Source organism: Antedon bifida, chromosome 1, assembly GCF_963402885.1.
Source record: "Antedon bifida chromosome 1, ecAntBifi1.1, whole genome shotgun sequence".
In the NCBI taxonomy this organism is placed as follows: Eukaryota; Metazoa; Echinodermata; class Crinoidea; order Comatulida; family Antedonidae; genus Antedon; species Antedon bifida.
Genome location: NC_136226.1, coordinates 24633052 through 24652253, shown reverse-complemented (window position 1 = coordinate 24652253; position 19202 = coordinate 24633052). Strand labels below are relative to the sequence as shown.

At 33.5% G+C, this 19202-nt stretch overlaps 1 protein-coding gene across 1 annotated transcript in view; it reads left to right on the top strand.

Moving 5' to 3' along the window:
* The window catches only part of LOC144846734 (neurobeachin-like protein 1), a 108815-nt gene that overhangs the window by 11136 nt on the left and 78477 nt on the right, over positions 1–19202 (top strand). The window contains exons 6-27 of the mRNA XM_078703569.1: positions 325–398; positions 1172–1260; positions 1731–1913; positions 2792–2882; positions 5211–5317; positions 6366–6548; positions 7448–7691; positions 8405–8610; positions 9176–9306; positions 10079–10211; positions 10344–10463; positions 10807–11092; positions 11708–11886; positions 12194–12353; positions 12867–13000; positions 13825–13981; positions 14494–14596; positions 15279–15438; positions 16173–16331; positions 16648–16801; positions 17410–18155; positions 18439–18678. Of these exons, the coding sequence (XP_078559695.1) occupies positions 325–398; positions 1172–1260; positions 1731–1913; positions 2792–2882; positions 5211–5317; positions 6366–6548; positions 7448–7691; positions 8405–8610; positions 9176–9306; positions 10079–10211; positions 10344–10463; positions 10807–11092; positions 11708–11886; positions 12194–12353; positions 12867–13000; positions 13825–13981; positions 14494–14596; positions 15279–15438; positions 16173–16331; positions 16648–16801; positions 17410–18155; positions 18439–18678 (4039 nt within the window). The remainder of the gene's footprint in view (positions 1–324; positions 399–1171; positions 1261–1730; positions 1914–2791; positions 2883–5210; positions 5318–6365; positions 6549–7447; positions 7692–8404; positions 8611–9175; positions 9307–10078; positions 10212–10343; positions 10464–10806; positions 11093–11707; positions 11887–12193; positions 12354–12866; positions 13001–13824; positions 13982–14493; positions 14597–15278; positions 15439–16172; positions 16332–16647; positions 16802–17409; positions 18156–18438; positions 18679–19202) is intronic.

Sequence of the window (19202 nt, the reverse complement as noted above, 5' to 3'; positions counted from 1 at the left end):
ATGATACAAAGTTTGATGATTATCTGATAGCCATCTGCGTTTACTAGTAGTTCAATATCCTACTGTACTTAAAGTGAAAGTTGCTATTAATCAGGTTTCTATGAAATCTTAGTTTGTATAACGCACAATTAACACATGATTGTACGTAATGGCTGTATCATTTAATTATCACTTCCATGACTTATATTTTAACTACAAATTTTCTTAATATATAGATTCATTAAAATCTTTGAAACATGATGAAACCATTATTTTTAATATTATTTGAATAACCAACAAAAGAGATAAAAATAATATTTTACATCATTATTTATTTACTTCCAGACACAAAATGGATCAACGCCAGTTACACTATCAGCCAGGGTTTCTTTCTGTTGAATTTGTGCCTTTTTTCTATGGTTAGTATATTTTATACAAGGTACCCTTGTCACTTTGAGTGAATTGAATTTCACACTTCAATGACATCATCTCGACTTCACCCGTCTTTTGTGTATGCAATTAATAACTGATGCTTTTACACTGTAACACATTGACAGTGAAAAATGTGAATCTCAATTGGACATTTCCACAGGAGTGGAGCCGTAGCTTAGTGGTTTATTTTATTTTATTTATTTCTTTATTCTGATATAAAATCAATAGGATAAAAACACAAAAAAGTACCGAGACGGCAAACTTATTTCCATTGTGGTCCTAACATGCTTGCCTTCCAATCCCAAGGTCCAGTGTTCAATCCTGAACTAGTGCCAGGGTTGTAACTCTTGACTCTTTCAACTCCACTAAATATTCCCAAATCATACTTGTTTCTCCATATTTTAACTGGCCGCTAAACTTACTAAATCTTATAGTCAGCTCCATATACACATGTTAACCATCATAGGTTAGGGCTAGCTACATAATCATCGCGTCGCATGTTTGGATTGTATTAAAGATATGAAGGAAACCGACATGCGCAGTTTAGCTTGTCTATATTTCGAGGGCATGGCAATAACTATAGACCAGCGATTAACCAATCAGATGCTGACGTGAATTGAAAGGTGCCAGTATATAATAATAAACATTTGTAACATTAATACAGTGAGAGTAAATATATCAATAATGTAACCCAACATTATTAAACTTAAATAATCCGATATATTTGAATAACTAAATAAATGCCACCTGTTCTTTACAGATTGTTTTCAAGGAGAAAATAGTCATCTTCCAGAAGACATACAAGTTCATCTCTTTCATATATATGGGGCAATACTTTGTGGTAGCACTGTAAGTGTATTTGTTAACATGAATGTATCATAACACCTATTAAGGGGACACCTTCATGACTCAATAGGGTGTCCCCTTAATAGAGGTGTCCCTAAATTTGGATTGGCTGTAGTACATACATTGCCTTTGTTTATTTAAGTGTCCTCTTAATAGGGGTGTCCCAAAGAAGTGGTTATACAGACTACATGCCTATTTTTGATTGGATCACACTTGTTTATTGATTCATTTTGATTGGTCATTCATTTGTTCAATATTGTTCATATATCAAACTTATTAACGGTCCCACAATGATCTTTAAATTTAAGCATAGTTTTTAATTTTTTTAATGATCAGTTTGAACACATTAATATTGTATACAAGAGCTTGTTACTTTACAGTTACTTACCATATAATGTATATTTCATCCTAAAAGTATTTCTTATTGACTATAAAATACATTGATTAATGGAAACTTATTTTGTTTTCTTTAGGAAAATGCTCTGAAAGTGGTATCACCCGCAACCGTAGATCTTATCTTTCATCAGTTGTTACCTGAAAAAAGCCAATCATTAGCTAGCCCTCATGTATTGAAAGACAACCTATCTCTCTATGATCTTATTTTAAAGTGCATTATATTAATGATACAGGTTATTCATACCTGTTCACCCGAGGAAGTAAGTTATCTTATGTAAATATTTTATTAGATAACATCTAAATAAATGTCTGATTGTGAGTCACATGGCATGCAATAGTATACAAATATTTACTGGGATGAGGAACATGGTTAAATATATATATATATTATGCCAGTTCTGTGGTACATTTCATTTCGAAACCTGAGCTGCACTGACGAGATCTAATAATAATACACAATACAACTTTTGGAGAGTGATGGTGTAATGATATTATTGGACTAGCATGTGATAGGCATGGGTTCGAGCCTATCTGTACTATATTAACTGTATCCTTAGGCAAGATGCTTTACTTGGTCCCTTGTACATGTTAAAGAATATGGTACACTATTCGCAAAGCGTAAGGGATTGTTTCCTGGTGTGCTGATCTGGTAGGCGCTGCACTGCTGGCTGCCGGCTGCCAATCCAAATTTCCTCAGTTTGAGGACAAATATAAATACCTTTATACCTTTGTACTACACTGGTATTAAATAAGAATGGCAAGATTGAAAACTCGAACTAAATAGTCTATTATTGCCATAATTTGTGTCTATAGCCTACCAGGATAAAAACAATAATAGCCCTTCTACAAAAAGTAGAGAATGCAATACGAAAATAAGAATTTTTAGCATGTCCCTTATCAGACAATGAAACAATCTGCCAATCATGCACTCTAGTGGGAGCCTCCCAACGTACTGTCATCATTTATTTTCACTAAGAGTCCACTTATGAAGACAAAAGAAACTAACAATAATTACTGACATAATATAAGTTAAAACTCCTTTCAATCCATTATATTGTTAATAAGCCTTTTGTGCACATACTTTAAAGAACTGTACTATTCTGATTATTGTCATTTTTTGATGACTTTCTTTTACCAGAGGCAAGTAGACATAATGGAACTACTTGGAAACCTAATAAAGGCATTAAATAACAGTAAAAGCAACCCTGATGTGCAGCTAAAATTACTTCGTAAGTAGTAGTAATTATTTTTCTTTTAATAACAGCTTACAGAATCATTTTTGTTGATTAGACAGTTACTTCTCTCACGACCAAACCTTGGCCTCAAGGAGATTATTCAACAATTTATAAAACAATTGTTTAAATTTCTTTACAGTAAAATGTACTATAGAAGGCCACAAAATGCTTGTTTTAGAAATTCTTACAAAATTTATGGCCTTGAAAAAATTATGCGAAATAAGTATGTTGTACTTACAGAATTGGTTTTGTATTATATTCCTTAAAGCAATAAATCCATGGTAGTCAGTAACTTAAGAAACTGATAAAAACTGTAAGGCGGCTATTGAACAAGGAACTTCTTATCAATACTCATGATGACTCGTTCTCACATCTGAACTCTTCGCAAAACTAACCTCTTCCTTAGAAGAACACGTTCACTTTCTTTACGCTTGAGTCAACTTGTGACCTTAGAATCCCTATGGCAAACATCACATTCTTCTACCAATTAATTTTATTTAAATCTTGCCTGCGACTTATCATTTATTTCATTTTACGTCTGATCCATGTTTTGATTTGATATCCGTCTGTTGAAAATGAAAGTATCTGATCATTTTTGCAAAACGTAACAATCAACCAGAATTGAAATATATAAAAAAAATTGAAAATAAAACCTTGAATCTGTCAGTTAAGACAAATTTAATAACATAAAAAGACATCAAGAAAAAAAAATGTAGGTCAAAAAATAAAAGCTGTCAACCAGTCATCTTAAACTAGTGTATCAATAATAATAGTCAAATTAAGAATCTAAATGATACTGATTGATTTTGTTATTTTAAATTGTTTATGTTCAAATTAGTCGCCAGTTATTTATAGATTAGTTTGATTTGAATTTCTGTAGAACCCATCATTTGGGACATCCCATGGGGACAGTTTCCCGAGAATGAGGTGCAATATATGTTTCAGTAAATACCACTATTAAAGGGACAATTAAGTACTGAATTACTGATATATACTATATAAGATACTAATCTACTAAATACACAAAAGTCAAATAATATTTTACATTATCTAACCAATTGACAAAATAGCCATCGATTGTTCTTGGTCTATGTTTGTAATGGCTATGCCTAACCTACCCTACCACTACTAGATAGGTGTTTATTTTATGTATAATTTTCTGACACCATCTTAAATACCGGTTTAAACAAGTTTAATCCAGCAAATCTTGCTGCCAAAACCTGCTTCAGGAGAACACTGGCCTCTTAATATTGCTTTACTGTATTTTATAAATAATATTTTTTTTTGTGTAAGACCCTGAATACATCTGTTAGCAGATGTTATTAAGTCCTGATATCTCTTAACACCTTGTGCGTAATATCCTTTTAATCTCTCCTACACTGAATTTCATCTTTTAAATTGACTCAGACACAAATCCATGACAGTAATTGGCATTTAATAGATGAGTAATTCTTTAATAATATTATTTTGAAAATAATGAATGGGTAATTAGACAATAACACTTGTTTATGGTGTAACAGCATGATGTTTGCATGGCCATCTAGAGGTCTCAAGTTCAAATCTACCCAGAAACATTTTTATTAATATACAGTCTAGTTGTGTGGGTTTTGTTCTGGTATTTGGTAGCTTTTAGGTTCACAGGTAAATTTCCTAAATCGTTAGCAATTCTTACTATTGATTGGTGTTTGGTATGAATTTCAGTTATCAGCAAAGTAAATTTTTGCTTATAGATAACCATCACAAGTTTATAAAATACAACACAATGAAGTATATATGTATGTATATTTGCATAGAGCATTGGAGACATTACGATAATACAGTAATCACTGTTTCCCTCATTAGGTCAACCTACACTAATGAGTTAATGTATGCGGTGTAGATAGTGGTCATGTGAATTGCAAATCAGGCTGATGTCGTTAAATGTAATTTACATAATTTCTCTTTGAAATCTACCCTTTTTCCCCAAACTCATGATTATGACTGTAGTAGTGGTATTCTACATGCTATTTCAGTTTCTTTGTTCAGCTTGGTTCCCACTGAAGACGCAACGCACAAACGGAGATGCAACGCAAGTGAGGTGACCAATGACATGCGACAGTTTAAATATTTTATCGCTTCATGATTTGTCAAATCATTAACGTTGCGTAATGTCCTTGTGTTGCGTCTCTAGTGAGAACCAATCATTAAATATTGCCTGAAACTTCTTGGGGGAATATAATAATTGTATGTGTTTTAATGTTTCTGAATGTGACAAATGTGAAAGCTATAGTTTAATATCTGCCATCATGTTCACATCAAACTATACCTTTTTTTATTTTATAGGAACCATTCCACATATTATGCTTGGACGAGATAAGACTGATTTACAAGAATCGTTTATTAAATTAGATATTTTTAATGAGCTGTTGAAGGTTTTAAACAATGCTGCAGTAAGTTGAAACATTTTGTATTATTAAAATATTGATTGGTTAGAACTTAAACCGATATTTTCTTGGTACCAAAAAAGGGAATTCCCCACTTGGCTATATTCATAATTAACGGAAGGGAGTGTTTGTCTAAATTGAAAGCTAATATCTAGTTACTATAACTTGTAGGTTTTTAATCAAAAGTTACTCTTATTTGATTTAATATTCCTATCATCATTATCATTATCATCATTATTATCATAACATAAAATCAAAATAAAAATCAAATAACATAAAATCAGAACTCCATAATATGTCTTTGGCAACTTTTAAATCTTCACTATGGGAAAACATATATGTATTAACCTTTTTGCCTTCACAATTGTAAATAGTTTTATATCTGTTTTCTTTGTTTTTGTTTTATATTTTATTTTTGTTGTAAATATGTTTACTGAACCACTTTGGAAATCAGTACATTTGTTTTGAAAGTGTATTTCAGTTTAAAGAAAGAACAAATAATAATAAATAATAAATAATCATTATCATTACCATCATCATCAACACCAGACATCATTTATTCCACGCAAGTTGACTCTCTATTCTTATCTAGTTGTGTTACCTTACCTATTCGATCTTTGCTCGCCCTAATGTTTTGGTTTAAGCTTTTGGTCTAATATATTTTTTATATGGTGATGGCATGTGGCGCAGTGTGTTGGAAGTTGGATTACTGATCGTGAGATCGTGGTTCGAATCCAACCCTCATTGCTTGTATCCTTAGGCAAAACACTTTATTTGCCTCTCTCCACCCAGGTGTATAAAATGGGTACTCATTTAGATCAAGACACAACTCTGCGCTGATTACTAGCTGCAATATGGGAGTATGTTTCCATACGTGTTTGATCCAAAAAATGACCGGGATAATAATGTGCTATGTAAAGCGCCTTCGAGCATGATTATTCATGAAAAAGTTATAGAAATGAAATATTTAGTAATTAGTAGAAATAGTAATTATTATTATAATCATTATACTCAATTAATTAATTAAATATCATTTTTTGTATTTATTTATCAGGAAACGAAGAGTAACAAGCTGACTATTGCGTATCTGACAGTTCGTACATTAGCGTCACTTTTCATGCAATCAACATGTGCCAAAGATGCTTTTAAAGAAGCTGTTGGATACCAGAGACTTGGAGAGGCCTTACAACGATTAGGACAGCCTTCCAAAGAATTACTCAATTCTTTGTTTGATATGGTATATTTTATGTTATTGATACTTTTATTGTTTTATACATTTTAATTTAAACAAACATTAAATCAGCTTCGACAGTGATATAAATAAAGAAACTTGATACTTGAAAACTTGATATTATGTACAGATTTAAATAATAACAATGAAAACATCCAAATTGGTCAGAGGTGTAACCTCTCTTAACAATTTTCCTATACAGACAGATAGTATCATCTTCGGAAAGTGTTTGGTTGATCACTTTATTTCAGAATAACAACATTTCCATTTAGTGAGGAGATTTGAAAACCATAAAAGATAGTTTGTAGTGGACCTAACAAGTTCATTTTCACTATTCAAAACTCTTATTCTAAAACTATAATGACATGATTATCTACCTATTTTGACAAAACATCTTCAAAAGTCTTATATACAGTCCCAAATTATTTTTTGTTTTTTAAATAACCATTGAGATAAATAAAACCAATTTTGAGATACTTCCTTTTCTTTTTGGAGATAATATCTTAATTCAATGGGCTGTAAATACAACCTTTGGTTTCTATACAGGTCCCTCATAATTGTTCTGTTTTACATTGGTGAAATAAATATAATAAATTAATGCTTTATATAAATTTATAAAAGGATGAATCATCTGTGTACCAAACTATGAGTTACAATATAGATTATTATATATACTCTTCCTCCACATTACATTTACATTTAATCATTTAAACACCCAACAGTGTGAACTGGGGTTAGACGATCTGTAAAATTAATTCATTATTACTTAAGTTCAAATTCAAACAGCTTGTGGATGATGATTTGTAGCTTAGAAGGACCAAGCCATACATGTATGAACAGGGGTTTAAGACCACCTAAGCTGTATTACATGAATTAATTTATTACTTATCTTCAAATTCAAACAGCTTGTGGATGATGAATTTGTAGCTGAGAAGGACCAAGTCATACGTAACACTGGTCCTGCATCCATCATGATTAAGTGGCTACCAGATTTCAAATCACAAGATCTTCAACTGGAAGTGTGTCGCAATCTTTCACGGTGCTGTACCTGGTGCAATCACAACCGCTTACAGTGTTGTTCTAGTAACATTATAGGGTGTATACTGGATACATTAGAGTGTAGAAATACCCTTGATCCGAAAGCAGAAGGTACAAAGTGTTCACAGAATGTTATCAGTTTGAAATAATAATAATAATAATGTTGGAATGGTCAGACAAGCCTTCATTAACAACTCGAAGGCCCGCTTATTTTGAATCGGCATTATTTATTATATGCCATCTAGAACACTCTGTCAGAGTTAGAGATTTAATTTTTATATTATATATTGTCCTATGTGCATACATTCTTTTCAAGTTAAACCGAATCTGCTTACTTTTGTCTATAAATGTTTTTGTTGAGTTTCAAATACCAATTAGCCAAACTTATACTGACAATGCTATTAGTTAGGGAAAATAAGCACACTTTGATCATGTTACAGGAGTAAACAAAACAATATAGATTATCTGATAAAACTCCTAGAAAGTAGATAGCCTTTTGGCATTTTCCCCTGACTGCTATGTGATCGGCAGAAAAATATTTTGTTATTTAAAGAATGTATGTGTGTGTTTGTTCATATAATAAAGTCTACATGTTTATAATTTTAGACAAATTATACTAAATATTATATTATTTAGAGAAAAATGCCTGAAAACAAATATATTTTATTTTATATTTCAATATTAAAAAGGGAATTACAAATACCATATATGCATACTCTTTACTCATGTACTCTATAACAGATGCTCCCTGGAATCCGCATATGTAATATGCACATTGCTTTTATAAATCATCTCTCAATATAATTGTTGTTTTTGTTTTACAGACAAGTTGATACAATTACTTCAGTCACTGGGCTCTTGTAGTATTACGTCGTCAGAATTAAAACGACTAATAACACTAATACGAGGAGAAGATGAGAAGGTGCTGTCACCAAAATGTAAACATATGATGCATAGTATGTCCATGATGGCAAGGAAAGGGGGCAAACTGGGAGCACATCATTATTTTGATTTGGAAGACCGAAATGCTGTGAGTGAATTATTATTCCATGAGATTGGAAGATTGTAGGTCACATGCTACTCAATAGACATTCACTATAAAACTCCATAGTCCATATCCTTGTGTTACACCATGAGCAACTGGAATGCGAAACGCTAGGCTAGGCTGTTGACTACACATTCGAAAATCAAACTGTAGTGCCACTCTGTCTATAATTTTTCTACTCCACATCCAATTGGATTGCTGCATTCTGAAATGTCCTTGGCCAAGCCTCATCGTTAAAAGTAGATGTGTTATAAAACAAATAATTAATTTTTTATTAGTGCAAGGGGTAAATATATTCAGTGACGGATAAAATGTTCTATTTTCATCTTTCACCTCATGAAATTATCTGCCCTATTGCTCATAAACATTCATTATTTGTAAATTATATGTCTTTCTGGAAAACAAATAAATAATAATAAATAATTACATTTATGGGTTGATATAGTCATTTTATTATTTTTAATTATTCTTAATTTTATATGATGATGTAAGGAAGAAAATAAATGTTTATTCGAAATTAAATGAAATGAAAAATATACTTTTTTGACAGGGAATAACGATATCAGCAGTACACAAGTGGCCAGGCCATGGATTCTCATTTCATGCTTGGCTGTGTCTAGACCAATGTTTATCAGAAGATGACCCATCCATGGTCCAGATATACCGAAGACAGTTATACAGGTACTGTACTTGGTTTTTATTAATTCGTTTTCCTACACGTGCCCTCATTGTATTGTGGTGGTCATGTCATGTCCCCTACTTTTTGAAGTAAGTTTGTATCACCAAGGTAATCTAACAACAGGATGATGAGCTCAAGAGATCAAAGGGTTATCTGTGGCTGTAACACGATCAGTTCCATGCCCCTTAACACTGTGCGCCATGGAGAATATGTACATAATACAGTATTGTTAGTATTTGTAACGTCACAAACTTATCTTAGTTAATAACTAAACCCCAACAGGCCCAATGTACCAGGAACATGTTCACATGAGATAAAATTACCATGCTAAATTTGTAGATAACTTTTCTTTGCGAAATATTTTCTATAATAATAACCAAGCTATAATAAAGTAGACTTTAGTACAGTAGGTACTATCATATAGTTCTTAAACAACCTACTTATCTCCTTGATCTTCTTCCCTCCTACACCCCTCTTGTTTGTCTTCGTTCGGCTGATCAAAACCTACTACTTGTTCCTAGAATTAACACCAAATCTTATGGACAAAGGTCTTTTATGTTCTCGGCTGCTTCTCTTTGAAATTCTCTCCCTCGTCATTTTACTAAATCAACTTCTATTGGTATTTTTAAAAAAGAACTTAAAACGCATCTTTTTAACATCCAATATAAGCGCCTTTGATTTTTACTTCAGTTTAGTTGATTCTGGCGCTATACAAATACCTAAATAATTATTAAATTATTATATTATTTACAACAATTTTTATTTACATTTCAGTTTTTATTCGGCAAGTGGAATGGGATTTGAGGCTTTCTTTACAGTAGATGGCATCCTTACTATCGCCATCTGTACTCGTAAAGAATACTATGTAAAAGATATCGTCGAATGTTCTCTTACTGACAATCAATGGGTAATGTATTTTTTCAGATATTTCCTTAAATTTCTGGTTCAGGTCTCCAGAAAAATATTTGAGAATTAGTTTAGAATTGGAAAAACTCCCAAACATTTCCATCAAATTGTCAAATCTGTACTCCTCTTATAGCATTCTCTGGATATTGTTCATGCTGCTTCTCGAAGACCATTTGTCCAAAGTCAACTTTCTGTGTATATTGATGGCCTGTTGAGGCATACATCTCAACTGAAATTTCCAGCCCTAAATGAGGTTAGTAGTATTGTTTAAACACTAGCAAAGTTAGGCTTGTGGTATACCATGTGTTTCCAAAAGGGAATAAAGTAGTGTTGAGAATGGTATATATGCTTGTTATGCTAGAACTGTCTCTGGAGAATCTTTTATGAAGACGGTTGTAACATAACCACTGGAATGTCGACACATCTTGTAAAATATCCCTCTATTTAAAAACAACATTGCAGGGTTAGAAATGCTGAAGATATGCAGCCTTCTGAAAAGTATTGATTGCATATTAAAATTAACTGGTTTGACAGACAATTATGATAAAGGCCATGTGGAGACTTAAAAAATATAAACAGTTTTTCTTCATTTATAGCCATTCACCAAATGTACGATTGGCCCCAACACGTTTCAGCCGAGCACTGCTACCCAACCCACTGAAGGAAGATCTCAGCTCTCCCTTAAAAATGTGGGGAAGTTGTTGACAAATCATCTACCTCGACGTGAATCCAACACAGTAGACCCAGGAACAATGACAATTCCAATAGGATCACAGGATGATATCATGGGGGAATCTTTAAGTCTTCACGGCCAGATGGGAAGTGTTTGCATCTTCCATGATGCCTTACAATCAAAGGAGATTAAAAGGCTTTACATTGAAGGTAAGTTTTCCTTTATCATGATAGTGCGCTTTCACAATGAGACAGTCAATGAAAAGGACGGTAGTTTTACAGTGTGATAGTTGTACAAATCAATTTCAAGACCCAAACTATGATTGTCGGCCTCCTCCTAGACACATAATTTTATGGACGTGTTTATAGCCAGGCTAGGTTTTAGGTTAGCAAAGTTTAATAAAAATGATGAACTAAATACACCTAAACAAAGCCTTAAAAGGGTCTTACGAGGATGGTTATTGTTTAAATGAATCGAAGAAAATTCACAGTCTACATATACTTTTTAATATGCATGTATGTATGATGTTTTAGTTAAATTTGCAACAACTAAAAATAAAAAAAAGGTCTACCACGTGCATTAGCTTTGGTTGGAAAACTTTCAAAATGATGTCATAAACTTAACTCTGTTTATCGGACTGAATGGTAAATCGACCGATAATGAACGGATGAATGGAACAGAATATACTGGGCTTATATCCGTGTGCACAGATCAATATTTTGTATAAATTACCGTCTCCAACCATCTACCCTCTCAATGTGAAAACTGACATATTTTTAATTCAGATTATTTCTACCAGTATAATATATATCTTTTTTACATAGGTCCAAATAATGTGATATTATTTCAACGTGAAGATAATGACTTGTCAGAACTTCCAGCCAAGATGTTACTGTACTATGATGCAAGGGCATGTAGGAATGGAGTATGTTCAGATTTGGCACCAAACCATTTATATCAAGGCCGGTTGAATGGTCACAGTTGTGCCACATGGGATCTAAAGGTATGTGCTAATGACATATTTTTTAGGCCAAAGCTTTGATAGGGTGCACCTGGCATGTCTCTCCTCTGCTATGCTCTTGTAAAATCACAAATATTTTGACAATAAAATGAAAGCAATCAGAAACTGAGTGAAGTACTTGGCAAAAAAGAGAGGGCTCACTACTTGATATTTCAGTCCATGTTAAAAGAATACAGAAGGCGTGCTATTTAAAATCTCATATGGAATATACAGGTAACTCAGATTTTAATATAATAAGCTTTTGTGATGTAACCAATAGATCAATTTTCCTGAAAATATTATTTTCCAGGAAGTGATTAACTGCATAGGCGGTGTTCAAGTCTTGTTCCCAATATTAGAGATGGCAACATCTGAAGACAATATATTGTTAGAACCAATGACTCCTCTTACACCTGAAAGAACAATAAGTGCTGATGGATGGGAGGTGCTGCAGTCTCCTGGAGAAACTGGTAAGTTATAAGTAATTTCTCATAAAATAGATTGTTAAAAATAGTAGTAAATAAAATACAAAGTAAAATTAACAGTAAAATGGACAAACTCACGCATACGCATCCGTGTCGCAACATGTATACGGATAAATTTGAATTTATAGCTTTTTTCATTTTGGCAAAATCATATTACATACCGTTAAAAGGCTATACTAATACGTAGGCCTAGCCTAAGCCTATCTAGCCTAGGCTACAGCAGCCCTAGCCAATATTTTTTAATTCTCTGTCGTCTTTTTGAAACATTTTTATACTAAAACTCTGTCTGAATTTTCTTGAATCATTTATTTTAAAGTTTTTCTGGTAACATTTTCTACGAATAAACATTCCGCATGTTGAAACCCATAAAAAATCAGTTTCATGTATGGTATTGATGTACACAGAATGTGTGATTTCGTATGTGAGTTTATACTCATTTATACAGAGGTTTCCCAAACTGTAATTAACACATGTTGCGTGTTGATTTTCTTTGATTAGATCTTGCATTAGAACAGAATCAAGTGGCTTGTTTTCTAACCCTTATTAAGAACATATGTGTTGGACATCCCATTAACCAGGATATGTTACATCAGTGCCAGGGAATTCCGACAATAGGAATGCTTCTACAAAAGGTATTATGGTGATTTTTTGCTGATGATATTGATGTTGTGGATAATGGTGTACCAGTAGTACATTTAAATATCATAATGATTATTAAGAAGGCTGATCAGTAAAAAGGATGTTGGCCAGCCAGATAGAGGTTACATGCGGCCATACTGCATTGTCAAATCACCATAGTTAAGCAACGATGTAACTGGTTGCTGTATATATCGGAGAGTGATGGTGTAATGATAATATCATACTATCATGTGATTGCATCTAAGGCAAGATGTTTTAGTCTCATTGTCTCGTTCTCCGGATGGGATGTAAGGCTGTTGGTTCTGTGTACAGTACATATAGTGCATGTTAAAGAACTTGTTCACTCTGTGAAAAGAGTAGGGTATCGTCTCCTGGTGTGCTGTTCTGGTAGGCGCTGCACTTCTGGCTGCCGTGGGTTCGCAGAGGGCCTAATCAGAATTTCCTCAGTTTCTAGTTGAGAGCCAGAATAAATTTCTTTACCTTTACAGTAAGAACAGGAGAAAGAGATTATACATTACATTAACAAAGCAAGGTGTACATATAGTATGTATGTTGTACATACATGTTGACATTTATAATAAATACAGTATTAAAGGTTTTTATTAAAAGATTATTCAGATGGATTTTGTAACGTTAACGTTTTTGTAAAGTTATTTGTTTGTTAAGCGATGGGTTATTCCATTTAATAAAAGAAGCCCTATATATAAAATGGAATAACCCATCTCTTAACAAACAAATCACTTACAGTTTTCTTAATCTTATTTACAAAATCCATCTGACTATTATTATTATATTAGTATATGCATTGTATTTACAGGTGGATCCACGATTAATCGATGTCCATGTTCTAATGGCCATACAGACATTTTTAGAATACATATCAGATGGCAACTCAGTGTTATCAAAGAGTACATACCAGCATCTGCTATTTGACTTCAGAATATGGAGCAAAAGTGATTTCACAGTTAGGATAGGTAGGTTGATAGGTTGAAGTGCGGAGGCAGTGGCGATAATAATTGTGATTATCTATAATAAGTTTAATGATAATGGAGTGAGTGAGTTGGCCGAGTGGTTAAGACAGTGGAACCTAATCCATATAGCCTTATGGCAAGGCTCACTTGCTCCATGGTAAAACCATTCTTTTCCGTATGTCCACTGTTTACATAATGCTCATGTGCAAGAACATACTTTAGTACATCTTTCACGACGAGTGGTACGATACCCCGGTGTATTAGGCGAAATAGCGCTGTAGTTGGCAGGTAGTTAGAAAGCGCATTGAGATAGAAGCTAATAAATGTTAAATTATTATTATAAAGACGACATTGTTTGTGGAATGCACTATATATAAATATATTTACGTTGACCAATGATTGAGATTAAGATGATAACAATGATGATGAAATATATCTAACTGTGAACCTTATTGGGATTATTATGACGGTTTAAGTAACAAAAAAATAACAATGCAAATGTTGTTTTTTCTTAGCTCATATTCAGTATTTGTCCACTGTCATAAAAGATGACCACAAATACTTCCACCAGAAGTTTGGAGTGAGTTATATATTAGATGTCATCAGAACATACTACAGGTAATGCTGGTGTTATTACAAATATTGGAATTTAAACAAATTGTTTTCATAATGACATTAAGATTTGAGACAGCATATTAATAAGGATACCATACTCAAAGAAAACAAAATAAATAAATGCTGTATGTTTATTTTTCTGACCGCCAAATCTTGTCCTACTTAGTAAAAAGATTAATGTTTTTATGAATCTTTGTATACCACAACCAAATGAATTTCATCAGAGTTTGAGATGATAAAGTTTCATGAATTGATTATGGGTTACTGTAGTTCTCATTCTGTAATTGATTCAATTGATTTAATTCTGATTGATGATGATAATGATTATGATAATGACTTTGATTAGTACAAAGTATATTAAACTTGAACTAAGGGATATGCTCCAGTGAGCCATGTCAATATTGGCGGCACACAACACTATTATTACCTTAATGCTGCGAGTACTTTATATTACCAAGTGTTTTTATCATGAGAATAAACCTGTCTTAAGCTCTGTCTACACTATCAAACTAGTTTGGAAGTGATATACCCAAATATGGTAGTGATATGACATCATCATGTCCATATATAGGCACATCACATTTGTTACATAAGGTGCTTTAAACAAGATTTGAACATAATTTGCTGTGTGTACAACTAATATTTTTTCATCATGATTTATAATAGTATTATTTTTGTTTATCAGCGATTTTGGTCCAGAAGATATATCGAGAGAGGATTCCAAGACGATACGAGCTGCCCTCTTTGGTTTGATCAAATATTACGTATCCAAAGGAAACAGTATTTCAAAGGAAGAATTGTGTTCAATTCTAGCTTTTATCTCTACTGCCCCATGCGAACAACTGGTAAGAAATTAATTTTACACTAGCTGTAAATTGCTATAAATACACATTTATACAGCCCGCTATGGCACATGAACCGTTTAATTTATTGGCATTTGTAGTGTATACAACTCACTCATAGACTACCAACACCAATGCTTGTAGTGTATACAACTCACTCATAGACTACCAACACCAATGTTTGTTTGTGTATTTTATTTAATAAACACCATTGATAACATTTTATACTATTCATGAAAAGCTAAAATATACAAAACTTGACATAATTGTTTTTATCATTTCTTGTTTATCTAACAAGTGTAAACACTTGCACCAGGGTGCTTCTCCCATTTAAAATCCCTCTGGATGGGGGCGGTTCAAATTTAGTTTTTCCCTTGCAATTCCGGTCATTTGGATACCCCATGGTTATGGATACATGCAATAACAATTGTATTCAAACGTATGAACTCTCTCATAGTATATATTATGTAAGTTATTTCAACTACCAATTTGATCATACATGTAAATAATATCTATATTTAAATATTACACTTAGTAGTACAATTAGCTAGTGTTGTCCGAAAGCTGTGCTAACTTTTCTGGCTGTTTTACTTTATCGTTTTTATTTAGCTTTTTGCTTATTTTATTTTGTATCTCCATTGAGATCCAGCCACTGATACCCACAGCATTGTCATTTTTCAGTAATTTGCCTTTGGATTTATATAAATATTACATTAATATTGTAATTTTTTTCTCAGAAAAATGAAGCAATTGATACCTTATATTCACTGCTCCATAGTACCTCAGCAGGAGATCAACTGATGCTGTTAATGTTTGAGGAAGGTATTGGAGAATTGCTATATGCCTTACTTGTAGACAAAGACCACTCGGATGCTCTTAGGGTCAGGGTGTTTAAGGTAAGTAAAAATGTCTCCCAAATTTTTAGGAATCCCCAGAGGCTTTATTCTCATCTGGTAAACTACAGAAGCGAAGTGTACTTGTTTTTGGTTCAACTATTAAGAAATACAGTAGTACCCCTCTTTTGGGACACCCTATTCACAGGACATCCCTATTAGCGGGACACTTTCCCATGAAATGAACAAGAGGCAATACACCACTGCTAACCTCTATTCAGAGGACACCTCCAAGTGTTTTGCAATGTGATGTATATCTTTTAATAGCTGTTTTATTGTTTTAACTAAGCCAAGGAAATTTTACCTTTTATACATTAAGATCTTAACTGCATTATTGAAGACAGCAAGAGTTAACGAGAAGACTAAAAGTAGAATACGTCTAACTGAGGTAGGGCATGCTGGCCTGATAATGTTAATGGAATCAATACCAATGAGTATGCCCATTGCTAAAAACCTTGTGGAGCAAGTCACAGGTTAGTATCTGTTACAGGAGGAGTGGAGTTGTGGCTTGGTGGTTATGATGCTTGGCTACCACTCCAAGGGTCCTGGGTTCGAGTCCCGTCAAAAGTCAGGACAAAATTACAACTCCACTCCCAAAGTAATAAGACTTTGTTTATGTAGAGCATCTTGTGTATATGCTTGTCTTGTGAACCTCTGAGGGTCCCTAATGATCAGCAATTGCTGGATGGATCACACTCATTAAATATGGTCAAAAAACAATATGAAAAGGGGGGAAGACAGGCTCTTAGCCATATGGATTTAGTGTTATATTAGTGTTTCTGCCAACTTGTTTTGTATTTGGCAATAAAGAATTTGATAGAAAAAATGTTCAGGACATTTCTGCAGTTACTAATAATATAATAATATAGCGCCATTCCGATCATGACACTGTGGACTACATGCTTCTCCCTAAGAGTCATGTCAGTGCTGCCAATGCTAGCGCTCATTCGTCTGCCCACGGCGGGGGCTGTGTCAGTTAGTACACTGGGGTAAACCCTAATTGACTCGAAAGATGTACTAGGTGTGCACACAACTATTTATATATGTACCTTTATGAATTGTATTTGATTTAATTCACCAGATGAAAAACTTACATGTAGTGAACCAAACTTCAGCGGATTGATTGCTGCATTGCAGTTGGTCCAAAAAGGAAATGTACTTATAAAACTAGAGGCAACTACACAACTACTTCATATTCTGTATACAAACAAAGCCTGTAGGTCAGACATAGCCAAGGAAACAGGCTGGCAAGACGCCATCACCAAACTATATGCAAAATCTGGTCAAATTGAAATCAAATGCGAAGACATTGATGACGTTGACCTATTAGATTTCACAGACGATGATGTTTCGGATAATAAGTCACGCGTGTCTGTCACCAGCGAAAACCTCAGTACAGAAAAATCTTCAAGTAAAACTAAAGATCTACTAGATACAGGGCTGAGCAGTAATATCTCTAGCGCTCATAATTCCGTACCAGAGCTTTCAGAAATATCTTCAATATCAAGTGATAACCGTTTAGCACCTCCTAAAGCCGAGTCAGTCCAGTGTGATTCAGAATACGTTGAAGTTGGTTCACGTAGTGGTAGCTTTCAAACTGAAGAAGCAATGCTTTCCATGTTTTACAATCCTCAAAAGTTCAGTAGGCCTTTAAGGAAGTCAGACTTACGGCTGTCCTTACAGAGCGAGGAGGATGAAGATGAGGATTATTCTGAAGACGATTCAGAAGTTGATAAAACTGGTCAAGTTTTGGCTGACACTATAACTGAAATTCTCTTTCATGTTCTTTGGAATGGCTTTCAAGGATCATCAGAGGAGGTCTGGTGTGTAAGTACCTCACATATATAATTAATTATCATATGGTGAAACAACAATTGAGATCAAAGCCAAATGGCTACTGTGGCGTATCGCTAGGGTAAAAGGCCTCTGGGTTAGCACTCCAAAGGGGCCTTCACATACTCTGGGGCCCCTTAAACTCTAAAGCTCCTGCCATTATGCCACTATTTTGTTTCTTCCTGTCTGCTGTTAGAAGTGGCATTGTGTTTAGGTTGAGTAGAGGCTTAATAGACCCATTCATTCCAAACACATAATTTAAGTTTATTTAATACAGCAACGTGGCCAAGTCTTTGTCTGTATTAACCAATTGATGGAGAAATGTGATCTCATTCGTCCTGGTATTGTCATAAAACGGAACCTCATAGAGAAGATGTTAGAGGGCGCTGTCAATAATGCCAAGAATGGAAATCTAGACAGTGCAACTGAAATGGAGAACGGATTAAGACTTGTAAAACTTGTGCAAGATTTTCTGTTTGGGGAAGATGGAGAAAGTCCAAACGCTTGGAGTGAAAAGGTATTTTGTTGACTTATTTATGTTATCTGTTTTAGTTAACAACAATGTTATAGGTAAAACAATACATTTTCCCCATTTAATAAACAATTATAGTGGCCATACAGTACCTACAGTAGTCTCATTCCCTTAATGCATATTTTTTATAGGTTATGATACAAATATAATAGAGAATTTGATTAAATTTTACATATTACAGTACTGGTTTTTGTATATGATTGTATTATTTATTGTACATCTGACACACTGAACTGCTTTTTTGCTGGGTTCCTTCCATGTTTCTAGATTTTAAAAAAATCAATTATTTTGATGTGGTGTTGAATTTTTTCCAATGGGTCAAGAGTCAAAATTTGGTACTTCCGGACATTTTTATGTAAAATGTCTCATTAGAGCAAATATAAATATATATATTCTGAACCAGACTGTGCAAAAATGAACTCTCTACGATTAGTAGTTTTTAAGATATGGTAACCCTGTAATTTCACCCTAATTTGCATATTTAAGCTAATTTGCATACCTTCGGGATG